General features: G+C 50.0%; 1 protein-coding gene across 2 annotated transcripts in view; it reads right to left on the reverse strand.

The window, feature by feature from the left end:
* The window catches only part of CELF5 (CUGBP Elav-like family member 5), an 84,413-nt gene that overhangs the window by 32,568 nt on the left and 33,492 nt on the right, over positions 1–18,353 (reverse strand). Inside the window, exon 3 of one of the 2 annotated variants that reach the window (XM_079960748.1) lies at positions 4,926–4,977. In XM_079960748.1, the coding sequence (XP_079816874.1) occupies positions 4,926–4,977 (52 nt within the window). The remainder of the gene's footprint in view (positions 1–4,925; positions 4,978–18,353) is intronic. The other variant, XM_079960749.1, reaches the window with a different exon arrangement.

Genomic DNA, 18,353 nt, shown 5'->3' on the forward strand with positions numbered 1-18,353 from the left:
GCAAATGCAGCGGTTTGACCCCTGGAAGCACACTCCATTGTCTCTCGAGACAGATGGATACCAGCCACCTGGTAGGCCACTGTGGGAGAAGGGTGCAGAACTAGATGGGCTCCGTTGGGCCTGATCCAGAAGCAGGGATGTTCTTACGTAGGGGAGGAGAGTCAAACGAGTAGCTCTGAGACACACTGCTCCAAACTTGAGCTTGGCTACAACTTGCAGCTACGAGCATAAGAAGATAAGCCAAGGTGCGTTTCGCGGCCGGTTATCTGCGTGACCTCATTTATTTAACAACAAACACAGCCATTTCTCCCTGCTCCCCCCTTTTTAAATGCTCTTTATCGTCTTATCCTGAGTTACTCCCCACATCTCAATCCCCCACCCCCTTCCTCTTACATCCGAAAAGCCCATCTGGCCCTGAGTTATAGCAGCCTCTGGGAAATGATGGGTTTCCATAGAAACGCTACTCCAACAATGAGAGCGCGAGAAAGAGGAGAGAGTTCACTTTCTCCACGCGCCTCCCCCCATAACTGTAGCGGGGGATGGTCAGAACCTATGGGAAACAAAAGTGGAGGGTGCTCATCGGCTGGGAGAGTGGAACAAAATCTTATTATCTACTGAAATTCTGTATCTCTCCATCCTTGGAGCTCGGGTGGGGGGGGGGTGATTTAAGGAAGGCATTCAGAATGAAGTCAAGGATCAGAGGTTTAAATGCTCCCACTCCCTCCCTCTCTCTCTCTCTCTCTTTTTTTTAAAAAAAATGCAAATCAGGCACTGCCCTACACTTAGACAACTAGCTCTTCAGGGGAAGGGCTAAGCTAGGACTCTGGGCCCTGAAATGCTAACCTTCTACATGCAAGGGTTTTTTGTTTTGCATATAGGTAAAGGTAAAGGGACCCCTGACCATTAGGTCCAGTCGTGGCCGACTCTGGGGTTGTGGCGCTCATCTCGCTTTATTGGCCGAGGGAGCCGGCGTACAGCTTCTGGGTCATGTGGCCAGCAGGACTAAGCCGCTTCTGGCGAACCAGAGCAGCACATGGAAACACCATTTACCTTCCCGCAGGAGCGGTACCTATTTATCTACTTGCACTTTGACGTGCTTTCGAACTGCTAGGTTGGCAGGAGCTGGGACCGAGCAACGGGAGCTCACCCCGTCGCAGGGATTCGAACCACCGGCCTTCTGATCGGCAAGTCCTAGGCTCTGTGGTTTAACCCACAGTGCCACCCGTGTCCCGTTTTGCATATAGATCTGACATATAGTCATGATCATCCCAGGCGGTATGCGTATCACAGGATTGTGCTGAAGTTTGTGCGATGAAGAAATACATTTATTTTATTAGCAAAGACCCCTAACCAAAAAACCAAAACAAAACCTATGTGAGCAAATGCATTGCAACAGACCCAGCATTTTGCATCATTGGGGCAAGAGATCTGACATTGTTAACCTTGACGTAACAACAATAAATAAACCATTGTTCTTTTTCTCCCTCCCCCTTCTGAAAAAAAGTGCAATGAATGAAGAATATGTGCAGATTACCGTATTTTTTGCTCTATAAGACTCACTTTTTCCCTCCTAAAAAGTAAGGAGAAATGTGTGTGTGTCTTATGGAGCGAATGCAGGCTGCGCAGCTATCCCAGAAGCCAGAACAGCAAGAGGGATTGCTGCTTTCACTGCGCAGAGATCCCTCTTGCTGTTCTGGCTTCTGAGATCGAGAATTTTTTTTTTCTTGTTTACCTCCTCCAAAAACTAAGTGCGTCTTGTGGTCTGGTGCGTCTTATAGAGCGAAAAATACGGTTGGTGCAAAGCAGAACGTGCTGGGAGGTTTTATAAGATTACAAGCGGCAGGTAGAAAAAGAGGAAATGATGATATCAGAAAGCAAAAGGTTTCTGGACAGCCTTCCGAAAGCATCTCACACCCTTCTACAATAGGCTAGTTTTACACACAGACAGACACCGATCTCCAGCCTCCACACAGATGAGCAAGAGGCATGATTCAGACAGCGGCGTAGCGTGGGTTGTCAGCACCCAGGGCAAGGCAAGTAATTTGCGCCCCCTAACCCGGGGCAAGGCAAGTAATTTGCGCCCCTAACCCCTAACCGGCCGCCACTGCCAGCTTCTTCTTGCTGCTGCCTGGGCTGGGGTATTTACGGTAAGGTAGCCACGGCGGCCGCGGCGGGTCCGTGTCAGGTGATCTGAGGCGAGTTGCCGCTGGCGCTGCCGCCCAAACGACACCGCTTGCCCGGAGGAGGAGGGCAGAGAGGCGAGGAAAATGCAACATGGCCCAGCAGCTGCAGCAGCGGCAGCGGCAGCGGGGCTGTGAGGAGGGGCTGCCTGGCGCGCCCTCCGTGGCCCTGACGTGCGGGGACCGCGGCGAGTGCTGAGAACCGCTGCCTGCCGGACGCCTTCAGCCCGGACGCGCGCACAGCTCGTCGGTTCCGCGAGACATGGGGCTCTGCTGCAGCCTGCGCCCGAGGCTCTTCGGCGACTCCGGAGGCGGCGAGCGCCCCCCCCAGATGTTGCGCCCGGTGCGGCCGGCCCCCCCCCTGCACCCCCACGCTACGCCACTGGATTCAGAGTTCAAGGCCACTTTCCAATTTGGCAAAACCAAGGCTCGTGAGGGCTGTGGCCTGGGTAAGAGTTATGGGGGCCAGATTCAGGGCCTTGAAGGGCTGCATTGGGAGGTTTCCCCATCCCTGCTCTACACCTAAGTTTCCAGTATTGCACAGATCCTTATTGATAAGATTTGAGTTTAGTAGACCACAAGCTCAACCAGAGTCCACTGTGTGTAGTAGTAATAATAATAATAATAATAATAATAATAATAATAATAATTTATTTATACCCCGCCCACCTGGCTGGGTCTCCCCAGCCACTCTGGGAGGCTTCCAACAAAGTACAGTCGTACCTCGCAAGACGAATGCCTTATAAGACGAAAAACTCGCAAGACGAAAGAGTTTTTCGTTTTTTGAGTTGCTTCGCAAGACGAATTTCCCTATGGGCTTGCTCCGCAAGACGAAAACGTCTTGCAAGTTTGTTTCCTTTGTCTTGCAAGTTTGTTTCCTTTTTCTTAAAACCGTGCATTCACTTCGAGGAGCGACTCATAGCACGCGGTGTGGTAGCCTTTTTTTGAGGTTTTTGAAGACTTTGCTGATTTTTGAAGCTTTCCCAAAATCCGTGCTTTGCAAGACGAAAAAATCGCAAGACGAAAAAACTCGCAGAACGAATTAATTTCGTCTTGCGAGGTACCACTGTATTAAAATACAGTGGTCTGTTAAACATTAAAAGCTTCCCTAAACAGGGCTGCCTTCAGCTGTCTTCTAAAAGTCTGGTAGCTGTTCTTCTCTTTGACATCTGGTGGTAGGGCGTTCCACAGGGCAGGTGCCACTACCGAGAAGGCCCTCTTCCTGGTTCCCTGTAGCTTTGCTTCTCGCAATGAGGGAACCGCCAGAAGGCCCTCGGCGCTGGACCTCAGCGTCCGGGCAGAACAATGGGGGTGGAGACGCTCCTTCAGGTATACTGGACCGAGGCCGTTTAGGGCTTTCAAGGTCAGCACCAACACTTTGAATTGTGCTTGGAAACGTACTGGGAACCAATGTAGGTCTTTCAAGACCAGTGTTATATGGTCTCGGCGGCCGCCCCCAGTCACTAGTCTAGCTGACGCATTCTGGATTAGTTGTAGTTTCCGAGTCACCTTCAAAGGTAGCCCCACGTCCAGCGCATTGCAGTAGTCCAAGCGGGAGATAACTAGAGCATGCACCACTCTGGCGAGGCAATCCGCAGGCAGATAGGGTCTCAGCCTACGTACCAGATGGAGCTGGTAAACAGCTGCCCTGGACACAGATAAAGGAGATATCGACTAAACATCAGGCAAGAGCCGTCCGACAGTGGAACAGACTCCCTCAGACATTGGTGGGCTCCCCTTCATTGGAGGGTATTTTAAAAAAGAGTTTGGCTGGTCATCTTTAAAGCCCTTTGTGGCTTAGGGCCCTCGTATTTACGGGACCACCTCTCCTGGTCTGCCCGCAGAGGACCTTAAGGTCCATGAATAATCATAGTTTAGAGGTCCCGGGCCCTAAGGAAGTCAGATTATCCTCCCCCAGGGCCAGGGCCTTCTCAGTGATGGCTCCGACCTGGTGGAACGCTCTGTCCCATGAGACCAGGGCCCTGCAGGATTTAACTTCCTTCTGCAGGGCCTGTAAGACAGAGCTATTCCGCCTGGCTTTCAATTTGAACCTGGCCTGATCTTTTGTTCCCCTTCCTTCCCTCCCCCGCTCTGGGATCCCACAGCTAATTCTCCCCTGGTCTCCTCGCTGGCCCAAACAGGACTAATTTAGCCAGCTAGCCCTGGTGATCATCTAATGTTCATTGGATGGATTTCCCCCCTAAATTGATTTTTGAATTCTGAATTTATGGTTATTCACGTTTTATACTGTATTTTATGCTGCTTTTTGTTGCATCAATTAAGTGTTTTAAAGTTGTTGTTAGCCGCCCTGAGCTCGGTTTTCTGAACCAGGAAGAGCGGGGTATAAATAAAAAATTATTTATTTATCTGTAGCTGTGATTCCTGTACTGCAGAGGGCTGGACTAGACAACGCTTGGGTTCCTTTGCAACTTTACAATTCTGTGATGCTGTGATTCTATCTATTGATACACCTTCATATTGCAAAAAAAAAAACCCCTTGCATTTATACGTTTTCCTAATACGTCTCCCAACCACCACCACCATTCCTGATTACTGAGGTGGGTGACTTTTGAGATTTTAAGGGGAGGACAACACTGTAGGAACTATCAGCTAATATTTGGTTTTATGCACAGCAACTGAGATATGTACAAGGGGGGTCGCTTTTAATGGCCTCCCTGAGTAGGGTGGTAGGACAAGGGGTTGGGTGGGTGGGGGGGACAAAAACAAACAAGGAGAGATGACAACTACCTCCACGGCTCTCGCTGTCCGCTGGCTTTACCTGGATTGGCCGCGCCATCTGGAAAGAGAGAGAGAGAGAGAGTTGCCAATGTTAGCAAAGCCAAACTCTTAGCACTCTGTCGTGCTAGGGAGGGAGGGGGGGATACTAAGAGAGTGATGGCAACAAGCAACATAATAGAGCCAAATCCAGGCATAGGCAAACTCAGCCCGCCAGATGTTTTGGGACTACAACTCCCATCAGCCCTGACCACTGGTCCTGTTAGCTAGGGATGATGGGAGTTGTAGTCCCATGGGCACAAGACGTTGGACATAATATTATGATTGCTGACTGGGAAAAGTTATGGACCACAGGTATGAAGTTTACGGCATGTAATGCCTTAAGAGAGAATATAATGAAAATGATTTACAGGTGGTACTTGACACCAGTCACGCTTGCAAAAATTCATCATTTGCCCGATAATAAATGTTGGAAATGTAAAGAGGTTGAAGGTACATTCTTTCACCTTTGGTGGATGTGCCCAAAGATTAAGACCTTCTGGGAGATGATATATAATGAAATGAAAAAGGTATTTAAATATACCTTCCAGAAGAAACCAGAGGCCTTTCTCTTGGGCATGGTCGGCCAATTGGTGCGAAAGGAAGATAGAACTTTTTTTATGTACGCCACAACAGCAGCAAGAATACTCATCGCAAGGTATTGGGAGTTGTAGTCCCAAAACATCTGGAGGGCCAAGTTTGCCTATGGCTGGCCAAATCGTTGCAGTGCAGAAGCACCTTCTCGCCTCCTGCAATTCCCTGGTATTCAGAAGCATCGCTGCATCGAACTGCAGAGACAGAGCATAGTCTCCATGACTCGTAGCTGCCGAGAGCCCCAGGACCTCGCATTTGTGCACCTGGCTCCGAAGCAAAACCACACCACTTTGCGGCTGTTTATTCCCACATCGCATCTGGTGGCAGTTACGGCGGGATAACTAACCCTGCAGGCCAGCATGAAGGGCAGGACAGGGAGCTGCGCACCGGGGGCCTTGGTTCACCATGCATGCATGCGCACGCCTGGGTCAAAATTTAATCTGCTTTCCCCTGCCGCCACCAAGGACTGGAATTCTGTTGGGACCAAAGGCCGGACTTGGGAGTTTGGTGGGTTGCGTAAGCACCTCGTTTCAGGGAGAACATCTCTGGCATCTCCCCAGAAAGCAAAACAACCATTGTTTTTGGCACTGCAAGGCCTTTCTGCTGCCCCTCGATGCCTCCCCCATCCTGGACCGGACCAAGCCCATGTCCACCAACACCACTGCACACCCTGGTGTCCGTCCGTCCCCCAACCCCGTCCTCTCCATATCGGTAGCCCTGTGACTCTGCTTGGATTTTTATTATTATTTTATTTTTAAGGAAGAAGAAAAAAGAGGAATGTTCATTGCCATGGCAACGACCGTGCGCCACATGGAACCTGACATTTGTGGTTGCCGTGGCAACAGGCTCTTCTCCGGGTGGGGGGGGGCGCTGCCTTCCCTCTATTTTGGAGACAGCAGTGGGAATTTAGCGTGTGTGTGCTTGTGTGTGTGTGTGTGTGTGTGCAGCTATTTAAGATTTGCCTACGTGTGGCACTGAGGGGATGGAAAGGGAGAACGGAGATCCAGTCAGAAAAGCGGGTGGGGAGGGAGGGGAATCAACCCGGGCCGTTTAGTATTTTGCTTCCAGGGAGATCACGAGAAAGCGAAAAGACATCATCGTGCTTTGGAGTTTTTCTTTAGGGGTGGGGTACCGTTGGCCCTCCAGATGTTTCTGCGCTCCAGCATCCCAGCGCGCCAGGAGCTTTAATGCAGCAACATCTGGAAGGCCTTAATCTTTGCTCCGCCCTGGACATGTCACATGATTGATAGGCCACGCCCTGGTCCTGCCTCTCCCCTGCCCCCAAAATACTTCTGAAATACTGGATTGAGCCACAGTTCTTCCAGCTGAATGTCAGGGCAGCAGGGAAGGGGCAGCGTTTACTGAACGAGATACATAGAGCACTAGATCAAAAAATGAGAATGGTGTCTCTCTAAGCGGCTTGCATGCAAACCGTGTCAAATATTTATCAAAATCGGCTATAGACAAGTAGGCAAGATAATACGACGTGGTGCAGGCAGGCTTGCCGAAACAAAAGAGCTTTTAACAGGCCTTTGGAACGGAACTGGGAAGGCAGATTCCGAAGATCAATAAGCAGGGAGTTCCAAAGGAGAAAGGGAGAGGGCTTTCGCACTCGGCATTTGGCCACTGTGAGAACAGGATTCTGGAGTGGGTGGGCTATTGCCCTGACTTTTTGCCCTGTTCTTTTAAAAATTATTATTATTTATGCTTTTCAGATTATTGTTGTTGTCGTTTAGTCGTTTAGTCGTGTCCGACTCTTCGTGACCCCATGGACCAGAGCACGCCAGGCACTCCTGTCTTCCACTGCCTCCCGCAGTTTGGTCAAACTCATCCTGGTAGCTTCGAGAACACTGCCCCACCATCTCGTCCTGTCGCCCTGACCCGGCAGGGCTTCCTATATGTTCTTTTAAAAAATATTATTATTTTTGCTTTTCAGATTATTGTTGTTGTTGTTGTTTAGTCGTTCAGTCGTGTCCGACTCTCCGTGACCCCCTGGACCAGAGCACGCCAGGCCCTCCTGTCTTCCACTGCCTCCCGCAGTTTGTTCAGACTCATGTTGATAGTGTCCCACCATCTCGTCCTCTGTCGTCCCCTTCTCCTTCTGCCCTCCATCTTTCCCAACATCAGGGTCTTTTCCAGGGAGTCTTCTCTTCTCATGAGGTGGCCAAAGTCTTGGAGCCTTAGCTTCAGGATCTGTCCTTCCAGTGAGCACTCAGGGCTGATTTCCTTCCGAATGGATCGGTTTGATCTTCTCGCAGTCCATGGGAATCTCATTTCACTAATTTTACAATCATGTTAACATTTCAAAACTTGAATTCCTTCCCCCTGTTTCTGCGGTTCCTTAAATTTATTTTTAATATCTTCTGCATATCCAAATTCACTTTTATTCATCTACTTTGAATCTATACGCTTATAAAACTGCAGGTTGTCACAATAATCCTACCAATGTTTTAATCTGTTTACAATTTATCTGTAAATATTCAACAAACCATTTCCATTCTTTTATATAAAGTTTGCTGTCTTGATTTCTTATTCTTCTGGTAAGTTTTGCCATTTCTGCATATTCCATAAGCTTTTTTTATCTATTCTTCCTTTGCTGGGACTTCTGCTTCTTTCCATTTTGCGGCGAGTAACATTCTTGCCACTGTAGTAGCGTACATGAATAAGTTTCTAGACAGTTTCGGTAGTTCTGTCCCTATAATTCCCAAAAGGAAAGCTTCTGTGTTGTTGTTGTTTGTGTGTTTTTGCAAAGGTTATTTTAAACATCCTTTTCATTGCATTATATATCGTTTCCCAGTAAGCTTTAACCTTACTACAAGACCAGTAGTAACATGAGGACTAGAATCTTGCTTAGGGTATGGACTGTAGCTCAGCAGTAAAGCACTTGCAGGCAGACAGGACTTGGGAATGTCGCCTGCCTGAAACCCTAGACTGCCTCTGCCAGTCAGTGTTGACAGTACTAAGCTAGATGGGTCAATGGCCTGCCTCAGGCAGACTCCTATGTACCCAGTCTAGAGTTGTAACACTTAGCTGTGATTCCTGCATTGGTTGGTCTAGATGATCGTTGGGGTACCCTTCCACAATTCCCCAACAGAGGGATTCTCTTCCAGCTCATTCATATATGTAGCTGTGTTTTAATTCTTACTGCTGTAGTAAGGTAAAGGTAAAGGGACCCCTGACCATTAGGTCCAGTCGTGGCCGACTCTGGGGTTGCGGCGCTCATCTCGCTTTATTGGCCAAGGGAGCTGGCGTACAGCTTCCAGGTCATGTGGCCAGCAGGACTAAGCCGCTTCTGGCAAACCAGAGCAGCGCACAGAAACGCTGTTTACCTTCCCACCAGAGTGGTACCTATTTATCTACTTGCACTTTGACATGCTTTTGAACTGCTAGGTTGGCAGGAGCAGGGACCGAGCAACGGGAGCTCACCCCGTTGCGGGGATTCGAACCTCCGACCTTCTGATCGGCAAGTCCTATGCTCTGTGGCTTAACCCACAGCGCCACCCGCGTCCACTGCTGTAGTAGCATACACAAATAAGTTTCTATACAGTTTTGGTAGTTCTGTCCCTATAATTCCCAAAAGGAAAGCTTCTGGGGGTTTTTTGTGTTGTTGTTTGCAAAGGTTATTTTAAACATCCTTTTCAATTCATTATATATCATTTCCGAGTAAGCTTACAACCTTACAACAAGATGATACATATGATAAAAAGAACCTTCTTTCTCTTTACATTTCCTTTGGGGGGAAGCCATGCGCTGTCGATGTATGGTGCAGATGTGGCCCAGGTGATTCCCGCTGGGGATCTTCTTCCACTTTGGAACAGTGGGGGGAACCAGACCATCGAGTTCACGTAAGTTGAGACAAAGTTGGCCAAAGCCAGGGGAGGAAGCACATTGTTGTTGTTGTTTAGTCGTTTAGTCGTGTCCGACTCTTCGTGACCCCATGGACCAGAGAACGCCAGGCACTCCTGTCTTCCACTGCCTCCCGCAGTTTAGTCAGACTCATGCTGGTAGCTTCGAGAACACTATCCAACCATCTCATCCTCTGTCATCCCGTTCTCCTTGTGCCCTCCATCTTTCCCAACATCAGGGTCTTCTCCAGGGAGTCTTCTCTTCTCATGAGGTGGCCAAAGTCTTGGAGTCTCAGCTTCAGGATCTGTCCTTCCAGTGAACACTCAGGCCTGATTTCCTTCAGAATGGAGAGGTTTGATCTTCTTGCAGTCCATGGGACTCTCAAGAGTCTCCTCCAGCACCATAATTCAAAAGCATCAATTCTTCGGCGATCAGCCTTCTTTATGGTCCAGCTCTCACTTCCATACATCACTACTGGGAAAACCATAGCTTTAACTCTACGGACCTTTGTTGGCAAGGTGATGTCTCTACTTCATGGATCACTGCCTTGCCGTGGCGAAGGGGCTTGAATAACTCAGAGAAGCTATGAACTATGCCGAGCAGGGCACCCAAGATGAACAGGTCATAGTGGAGAGTTTTGACCAAACGTGATCCACCTGGAGGAGGAACCGGCAAGCCACTCCAGTATCCCTGCCAAGAAAACTCCATGGACAAAGACAACAGGAAGCACATAAATGCACATAAATGTCAGGAGTGCTCTGATGGTGTTTCCTGCTTGGCAGGGGGTTGGACTCGATGGCCCTTGTGGTCTCTTCCAACTCTATGATTCTATGATTCTATGAAATGCATCTTCTGCATGGCGTCATGCCCTCGTGCTCCCCCTAACCCAGCAACCCTCGTCCCTTCCCCACCATGATTTATGCAGCGCTCGTGACTTATGCAAACCAAGCCATAAATGATTTAAATGAGCATGAAAGATTCACCGCTCCGTTCACTGTCGGGAGGCCACGGTTACGACATGATCCTGCAAACACGCAATTGCAGCCTGCCCCAACGTGGCTTTTAGCATGGGACTTTTGCCTTTGGCGTCTCAGGAAAAACATTGCACCAGGGTGGGACCCAACCAGCCCCTCCATTCGCTGGCCAAAGAAACGGTAGCTGCTAGCAGACCCCTGCCCACCCACCACTCCCTCCAGGAAAGGAACACCTCAACGAGAAATGGCAGTTGCTATTCAAGGCTGGACAACCGTGGTGTGATCTACATGGCTCTGCCTTTGGAAAACGCTGTTTCACCTGGTCCAGAATGCTGCGGCCAGACTGCCAACTGAAGCCGGTTACAGGGAGCAGGTTAAAGGTAAAGGTAAAGGGACCCCTGACCATTAGGTCCAGTCGTGACCCTAACCCCACATTTGAATCTCATAACTAATATCTCTGTTCTTTATCTACTTTGTAACGTTTCATATATTTCTCCTTCTTGTAGTCCTACTAGCATAATTTGTTGATTACAATTGCTCTTCAGATAGTTCATATATTTCTTCCAATCTTCTGCTCCCGCAGGTTTTGAATCCTTCCTGTCATTTTGTCCAATTCTGCACAGTCCATTCATTTTATCTGCCATTCTTCTTTCGTTGGAATTTCTTCTTGCTTCCATTTCTTACGTTCTCACGTGTGGGTTGTCCTCCGATCGGCAGATCAACGCCAAGCAACGGCCGTGCTGCCCGAAGGGAGTCATCGTCGCCGGAGTCACAGAGAGGGATGGTGACAATCGCCACCTTCGGCCTCATCACCGGCCCTCGGTACGCCATGGCACTTCGGTTCGCCGCTGACTAGCGGGCCAGAAGGGTCTCCTCCGCCCATTGGATGCCGTGGCACCACCGAGCGGCCGTGTCATCACTGCCAGAGCTCATCTCTCTGCAGCGTGGTGTAGTGGTTAAGAGCAGTGGACTTGTAATCTGGTGAACCGGGTTCGCTTCCTCGCTCCTCCACATGCAGCTGCTGGGTGACCTTGGGCCAGTCACACTTCTGTTAAGTCTCTCAGCCCCACTCACCTCACAGAGTGTTTGTTGTGGGGGAGGAAGGGAAAGGAGAATGTTAGCCGCTTTGAGACTCCTTTGGGTAGTGATAAAGCGGGATATCAAATCCAAACTCTTCTTCTTCTTCTTCTTAACTGATGACAAGGGCCATTACGCCACATTAGCATCACCAAGCCGCAGCAAGTGAGAAAAAGCAGGCAGCAGGGAGCCTCAGCCCATCACAGAAATTACGGGTTCTCTGCGCAACCACGAAGCTTTGATGGACACATGAGTTGCAGAAGAAGCTCCTCAGGGTTGGTGTGCTGTGGCCTCTCCCCGCTTAAGAGATATCCTTCCTCCTCGTCTTTATTTACGATTTGATTTCCAGCCTCAGGGGCTGCTTGAGACCAAACGGACGCCACCACTGTCTTCTATGTCCAGTTCTGGGCACCACAGTTCAAGAAGGGATTTTGTCAAGCTGGAAGGTGTGCGAGGCAGGAATTGCAGCGAAAGAATCCCGGACAGAGGGCCATCAAAGCTCTGCTTAAGGAAGGAGAGTCCATGACTTTCCAAGGGAGTCCGTTCCGCTGTCAAACAGCTCTTACTGTCAGAAAGTTCTTCCTAATGTTTAGTCGGAATCTCCTTCTTTGTTGTCTGAATCCATTGGTTCAAGCCATACCCTTCAGAGCAGCCGGAAACAAGCTTGCTCCCATGGGACAGCCCTTGAGATATTTGAAGATGGCTCTCATACCTCCTCTTCTCCAGGCTAAACAAACCCAACTCCTTCAACCGTTCCTCATCAGGCTTGGTTTCCTGACCTTAGTGCTTTTTTCCTAAAAAAAAAAATGTTTAGGGGTACAGTGGACGCTCGGGTTGCGAACGTGATCCGTGCAGGAGGCAGGTTCGCAACCCACAGTGTTCGCAACCTGCAATGCCAGATCTGTGCATGCGCGGGTTGCCATTTGGTCTTCTGCGCATGCACAAAGCTCAATTTAGTGCTTCTGCGCATGAGCGACTGCCAAAACCCGGAAGTAACCTGTTCCAGTACTTTCAGGTTTCGGCACGTCCGTAACCTGAAGCGTCTGTAACCTGAGGTATGACTGTACTGTCATTTTGACTCAAGAAAACCACCATTTTGTCGTTCCAATCGGGAAAAATAAATACAGTAAATGGACAAAAGTAAAAAGATTCACAAAATGTTTAGGGGTATGCGTACCCCTGCGTACCCCCAGGAAAAAAAGCATTGCCTGACCCTCCATCATCTTGGTTGCCCAGGACCGGCCCACTGATGAGCCAGGCTGAGGCATCCATACTGAAGTAATGGAAGTCCAAGAAAGGAGCCCCTGACTCACCTCTGCGGATCACCCCACTATTTCCACCCACAGCAGTTTTTGGTGAGGTCTCAACAAAAAACGAGTGCATGAGGTCTTGTGAGAATGGGGGGGGGGGATTTCACCAGAAACTGCTGGTGGTGCTTCACAGAGGTAAGAGAGGCACAGCGACGGCAGCAGTGAGGGGGCAGCAGCAGGGGGGGGGGGTGAGGGGCACACATTTCCAATTTGGCTCAAGTGGCAAAATGGGATGTGCCAGCCCTGTGGCTGTCTTCCTCTGCTCACGATTCCAGGAATTGCAAGATTCCCACATTTAGTAGTGGAAGGGAGGGGTTGGACTAGAAGACACTCCCCCCCCCAATGTTCCCTCTGAAACTCAGCTGCCACCAGGGGGGTATTTGGTGCAGATAGTGGTGGGGCCCTTTTCAGAGCACAGTCTCTGGAAGACGATCAAGTTGACTCTCTACTCAGCAGTTGGAATAAACAGCACAGGTTGTTCCTGGGGGAGGAATAAAGCTGGGGGAGGTCCGATTCCCCACTTGCAAACGTCTCAGGCTCCTAGAATAATAATAATAATAATAATAATAATAATAATAATAATAATAATAATAATTGTTCTGGGTTCCACCTCTCCTGCAGGTGAGGGGAGCACCCTGTTGCAACAGATCAATAAAGATCAGGCTTACGAGCTGATTTGCTTCTCAATATTTTCTGGTTGGCCTCTGTTATTTTCTTCTACCAATAGGGAACCCATGTAAGGACTCTATACGGGCTCTTGGGTACCCCATAAGGGAAGAAGGGCAGAGTTTGTTTACAACACTTCCAACTCTACAATTCTATGTGAATCTGACGTGCTCTGCCTCACCCTAAAACCTTCCTTCCTAGTGCCCCCTCAAATCCTGTTCTGTCCAAGAGTTGGTTTGGGGGACGGATGGTGAAAAGGCACCTAAGAGAGGGAAACGAGCCCCACATTTTCGACGCACACAGCAACCCACCTGCTGCCACCGTGATCAAACCAGCACTATGACGGTGCATGCGTGAACATGCCGTCGCATCACAGCCACCACCTATGGTATGCCTTCATGCACCGCCAGCACTAGGAGGGCAAGTGCGCACTCAGCTGCGACAGCATGCACATGAATGCTACACTTCAAAAGGCAGTGTCGTGCACGCAGACACACACACACACGTTCTGCAACAACAAAACGCAGTCACCGCCCCATGTTCTATGACGAGACATGCGCTACGTTATGAAACGCAACCACCGCTTGTGTGCAGCGTTAAAGCACAAATCGGCACTACGGCAGCACATGAACCCAAACACACGCTCAGCGAGCACTAAATGCTACCAACCTCCCACAAGACAGCACTGTGGCGGCAAAAGCATGTGCATCGCACATACAAAGCTCAGAACCCACTAGGACGGGAAATATGTGTGGGCCGCAACCACAAAACACAGCCGTTGCCCGGCGTTCTGGCTTAGTGCACAACGCCGACCCTATGGCAGCGTGGCAGCTACAATGCAAAATGCAGCCTTCCCCACGTTTGGGCTGGATGTGCAAAACCACAACACATGTGTGCCCCACAACCGCAGAACGCAGCCCGCCCCCAACACTGTCTTGGTGAAGATGGCAGTGCTATGACAGCACGCAGAAGACAACAAGCCAGCGCCCTGCCCCACGGTGCTGACTTTGCGCAAGGCAAGGACCGAGCGCAGCTCAAACGGGATATCGAATCGTCCTCTGTGGTCCAAACAGGCCATGGCAAGCCCATGTGCCGAGCGAGTTTCTCTCCCCCTGCCCCTCTGTAGGTTTGTGGCGCTCCAAGAGAGATGCTCCACCAGCTCCGGCTGGAGATGAATCAAGCAGCATCGGGAGATGTTGCCATGGGAACCGTGGAGTTAATTAAGGCCTACATGGAGCCAGCGAAGCCGGGTTGCGGAGAGGCCCTCTCATTACAGAGCAAATCAGCAGCCGCCCGTTCCTTGGGACAACAAAAGAACATTCAATTAGCGGAGACCCGCTTCGTCTGTAATTAAGAGTGCGGTTCTCCTCCGTCAGCTCCTCTCTCTCGGCAGACAGGGTCGCCATATTTCAAATAGTCCAAACCAGGACACCCCAAAAGTTGAGCTTTGATGTTTAGGGAAACCTAGGGTTGCCATAGGGACGCAGGTGGCGCTGTGTGTTAAAGCATCAGCGCCTAGGACTTGCCGATCGAAAGGTCGGCGGTTCGAATCCCTGCGGCGGGGTGCGCTCCCGCTGCTCGGTCCAGCCCCTGCCAACCTAGCAGTTCAAAAGCACCTCCGGGTGCAAATAGATAAATAGGGACCGCTTACCAGCGGGAAGGTAAATGGCGTTTCCGTGTGCGGCTCTGGCTCGCCAGAGCAGCGATGTCACGCTGGCCACGTGACCCGGAAGTGTCTCCGGACAGCGCTGGCCCCTGGCCTCTTGAGTGAGATGGGCGCACAACCCCCGAGTCTGTCAAGACTGGCCCGTACGGGCAGGGGTACCTTTACCTTTACCTAGGGTTGCCATACATTTCCCAGACATATCCAGAATACTGCAGCCGCGAGCACTGTGAGGGCAGAAACCGGCGCAGTATTTTGCAATCGGCGAAATGTCTGGACGTGTGGCGACCCATGGCGGCAGTGTCGTTTTTGTCAATTTCCCTCAGAAATAGCGCAAAAACCGTCCAATTTCTTTGCACAAAAAGCTCAGCCCAAAAGGTGTGGTTGTTTTTGACACAAAAACGCCAAATAAACGCAAGTTTTCGATTGACTTGCCTAAGATCCAGGACAAAGCTCCACCTTTCGGAAATTCCCCCCCCCCCCCGGGCATCTGTGATGTATGTCTGATGTTTGTGGTCTTAGGTTACACCCCTTCTGTGATGTATGTATGATGTATGGAGGGGTGGTCTTGAGCTCCAGGGCAGGGAATTTAAAATGTCTATATAATGGCGGACACACCTGGGCTCTGGATCCTCCTTCTCCCTCCTGCGTGTGGTGAGTGAGGACCCTGTTGATCAGTAGTATCATCCGCACTGACTGGCAGCAGCTGTCCAGGATTTCAGGCGGAAGACGCAGGAACGCCAGGGACTGAACCCAGGCCCTTCTGCATGCAAAGCTGCGGCTCAGCAATCCTCCCACTTGCTCACTGGGTGCCCTTTGGATCAGCCACACCCTCGCTCAGCCTCACAGGGCTGTCGCGAGGTGGCCATGGAAGCCCTGCGTCCTCCACTGAACTCCTTGGAGCAAGGGGAGGAGCGAAAACGACACACGTCACTCAGCAAAGCTCCAGTTACAGATAGGTAGCCGTGTTGGTCTGCCATAGTCAAAACAAAATAATAAAATTCCTTCCAGTAGCACCTTAAAGACCAACTAAGTTAGTTCTTGGTATGAGCTTTCGTGTGTGTCAGGGACTCAGCGGGAGCGCAGGGAGGAGAGGAGATGGAGAGCGAGGGGGAGGGGGAGCAATCTGAGGGCAGCGTAGGAGAAGATGACAGCAGCCCGATAGATTCCATGAGCCTCTCCAGCGAATCGGAAGATTCACAGAAGGGGGCGCGGATGGGCAGGGCAAGGGGCGACCCAAGGGGGACACCCCAGAAGCAAGGGGCCAGCGGGGACTCCCAGAGCAGCAGTTGGAAATCAGGACCAGCTTCCCCACCAGAGCGTAGTGGGGGGGAGGAGTCCCAGGTATCAGAGCCCACATATGTACCACCAGCGAGAGAAGATGAGTCAGGGTTGGCCACGCCTCCATCGGAGAGCGAGGGAACGGTCAAGAGGAAAGCTGCAGGCTGGGCGCGCGCGCCAAGTTCAAATGTACAGGCGAGCGGCACAGAAGGTAGCCCGGATAGGGAACCAGGTCCTAAAGCCCGCCGGAAGGAGGGGCAAGAATCGTCAGGGTCAGCGTCAGAGGAGTCCAGGAAGGATGAAACCCTAGCGGGCAGGAGGGCCCAGAGGAGAAAGGAACTTAGGAAGAGGTGGAGCAAGGCGAGAGTCTTAAACTGGTGTGGAAGGGGAGGAGACTCAGACGGGACTTCGCCGGTCTAAGGTCGAGACGTAGAGCTGCACGCTGTGGCTTTAAAATGGAAACTGAACCTCAATAAAGACTTTTGTACATAACTCAGCCTAGCGTTGGTCCTCTGTGAGCTGGGACCTGGAGGCAGCTCTGACAGTGTGTATCTGAAGAAGTGTGCATGCACACGAAAGCTCATACCAAGAACTAACTTAGTTGGTCTTTAAGGTGCTACTGGAAGGAATTTTATTATTTTGTTTTGACTCAGCAAAGCAACATCCTGCAAAGGTTGGAATGTGCGGGGCGGCTGGCTGTTTGCTCCAGGAAACTTCAGCACAGACAAAGACACACACACACACACTAAGTCCGCTTTGCATTTCAGAACCACCAGCAGTCCCCCAAATAGAAGAAGACACCTTCACCCCAGTATGGCTCCCCTTTATCACATACACAGCCCAACAAGACTCCATCAGGCAAGGCCTCCTTCCACCCGCCTTGCTCTACCCTCTAGTCCCTGCTTCTCAATGTGTATTGTATTGTTTTATGTACAGTGGTGCCTCGCAAGACGAAATTAATCCGTTCCGCGAGTCTCTTCGTCTAGCGGTTTCTTCGTCTTGAGAAGCAAGCCCATTGACGGCTTAGCGGATTAGCGCTATTAGTGGCTTTTAGCGGCTTATCGGCTTATTGGATCAGCTGATAAGCGGCTTAGCGGCTTAGAAAAAGGGGGGGGAGGGGAAAAAACCCGCAGGAACTCGCAAGACATTTTCGTCTTGCGAAGCAAGCCCATAGGGAAGTTCGTTTTGCGAAGCACCTCCAAAACGGAAAACCCTTTCGTCTAGCGGGTTTTCCGTCTTGCGAGGCGTTCATCTTGCGGGGCACCACTGTACTGTGGCTTGCCGTTGTTTTATTGATTATAGTTTAGATATTATTTATTGTAACCGTTGAGTGGATTTCTGTTTAACTTTTATATTATTATTTTTATATACTATTTTTTTAAATACTATTTTATATATTATTTTTTTATACTATTCTAATGATTGTTGAATGTGACTTTTTTGATGTAGGTTGTTTATTTTAAAGTTTTGTTTTATTATCACATTTTTGTATTGCATTAGATTGTTGTAGGTAAAGGTGAAGGGACCCCTGACCGTTAGGTCCAGTCGTGGCCGACTCTGGGGTTGCGGCGCTCATCTCGCTTTATTGGCCAAGGGAGCTGGCGTACAGCTTCCAGGTCATGTTGCCAGCATGACTAAGCCGCTTCTGGCAAACCAGAGCATCGCACGGAAATGCTGTTTACCTTCCCACCGGAGTGGTACCTATTTATCTACTTGCACTTGACGTGCTTTCAAACTGCTAGGTTGGCAGGAGCAGGGACCGAGCAATGGGAGCTCACCCCGTCGTGGGGATTCAAACCGCTGACCTTCTGATTGGCAAGTCCTAGGCTCTGTGGTTTAACCCACAGCACCACCCCCGTCCCATTTTATTGATTATAGTTTAGATATTATTTATTGTAACTGTTGAGTGGATTTCTGTTTAACTTTTATATGTTGATATTATTTTTATACTATTCTATTGATTGTTGAATGTTACTTTTTTGATGTA

This window comes from Podarcis cretensis, assembly GCF_951804945.1.
Source record: "Podarcis cretensis genome assembly, chromosome: 18".
Classification (NCBI taxonomy): Eukaryota; Metazoa; Chordata; class Lepidosauria; order Squamata; family Lacertidae; genus Podarcis; species Podarcis cretensis.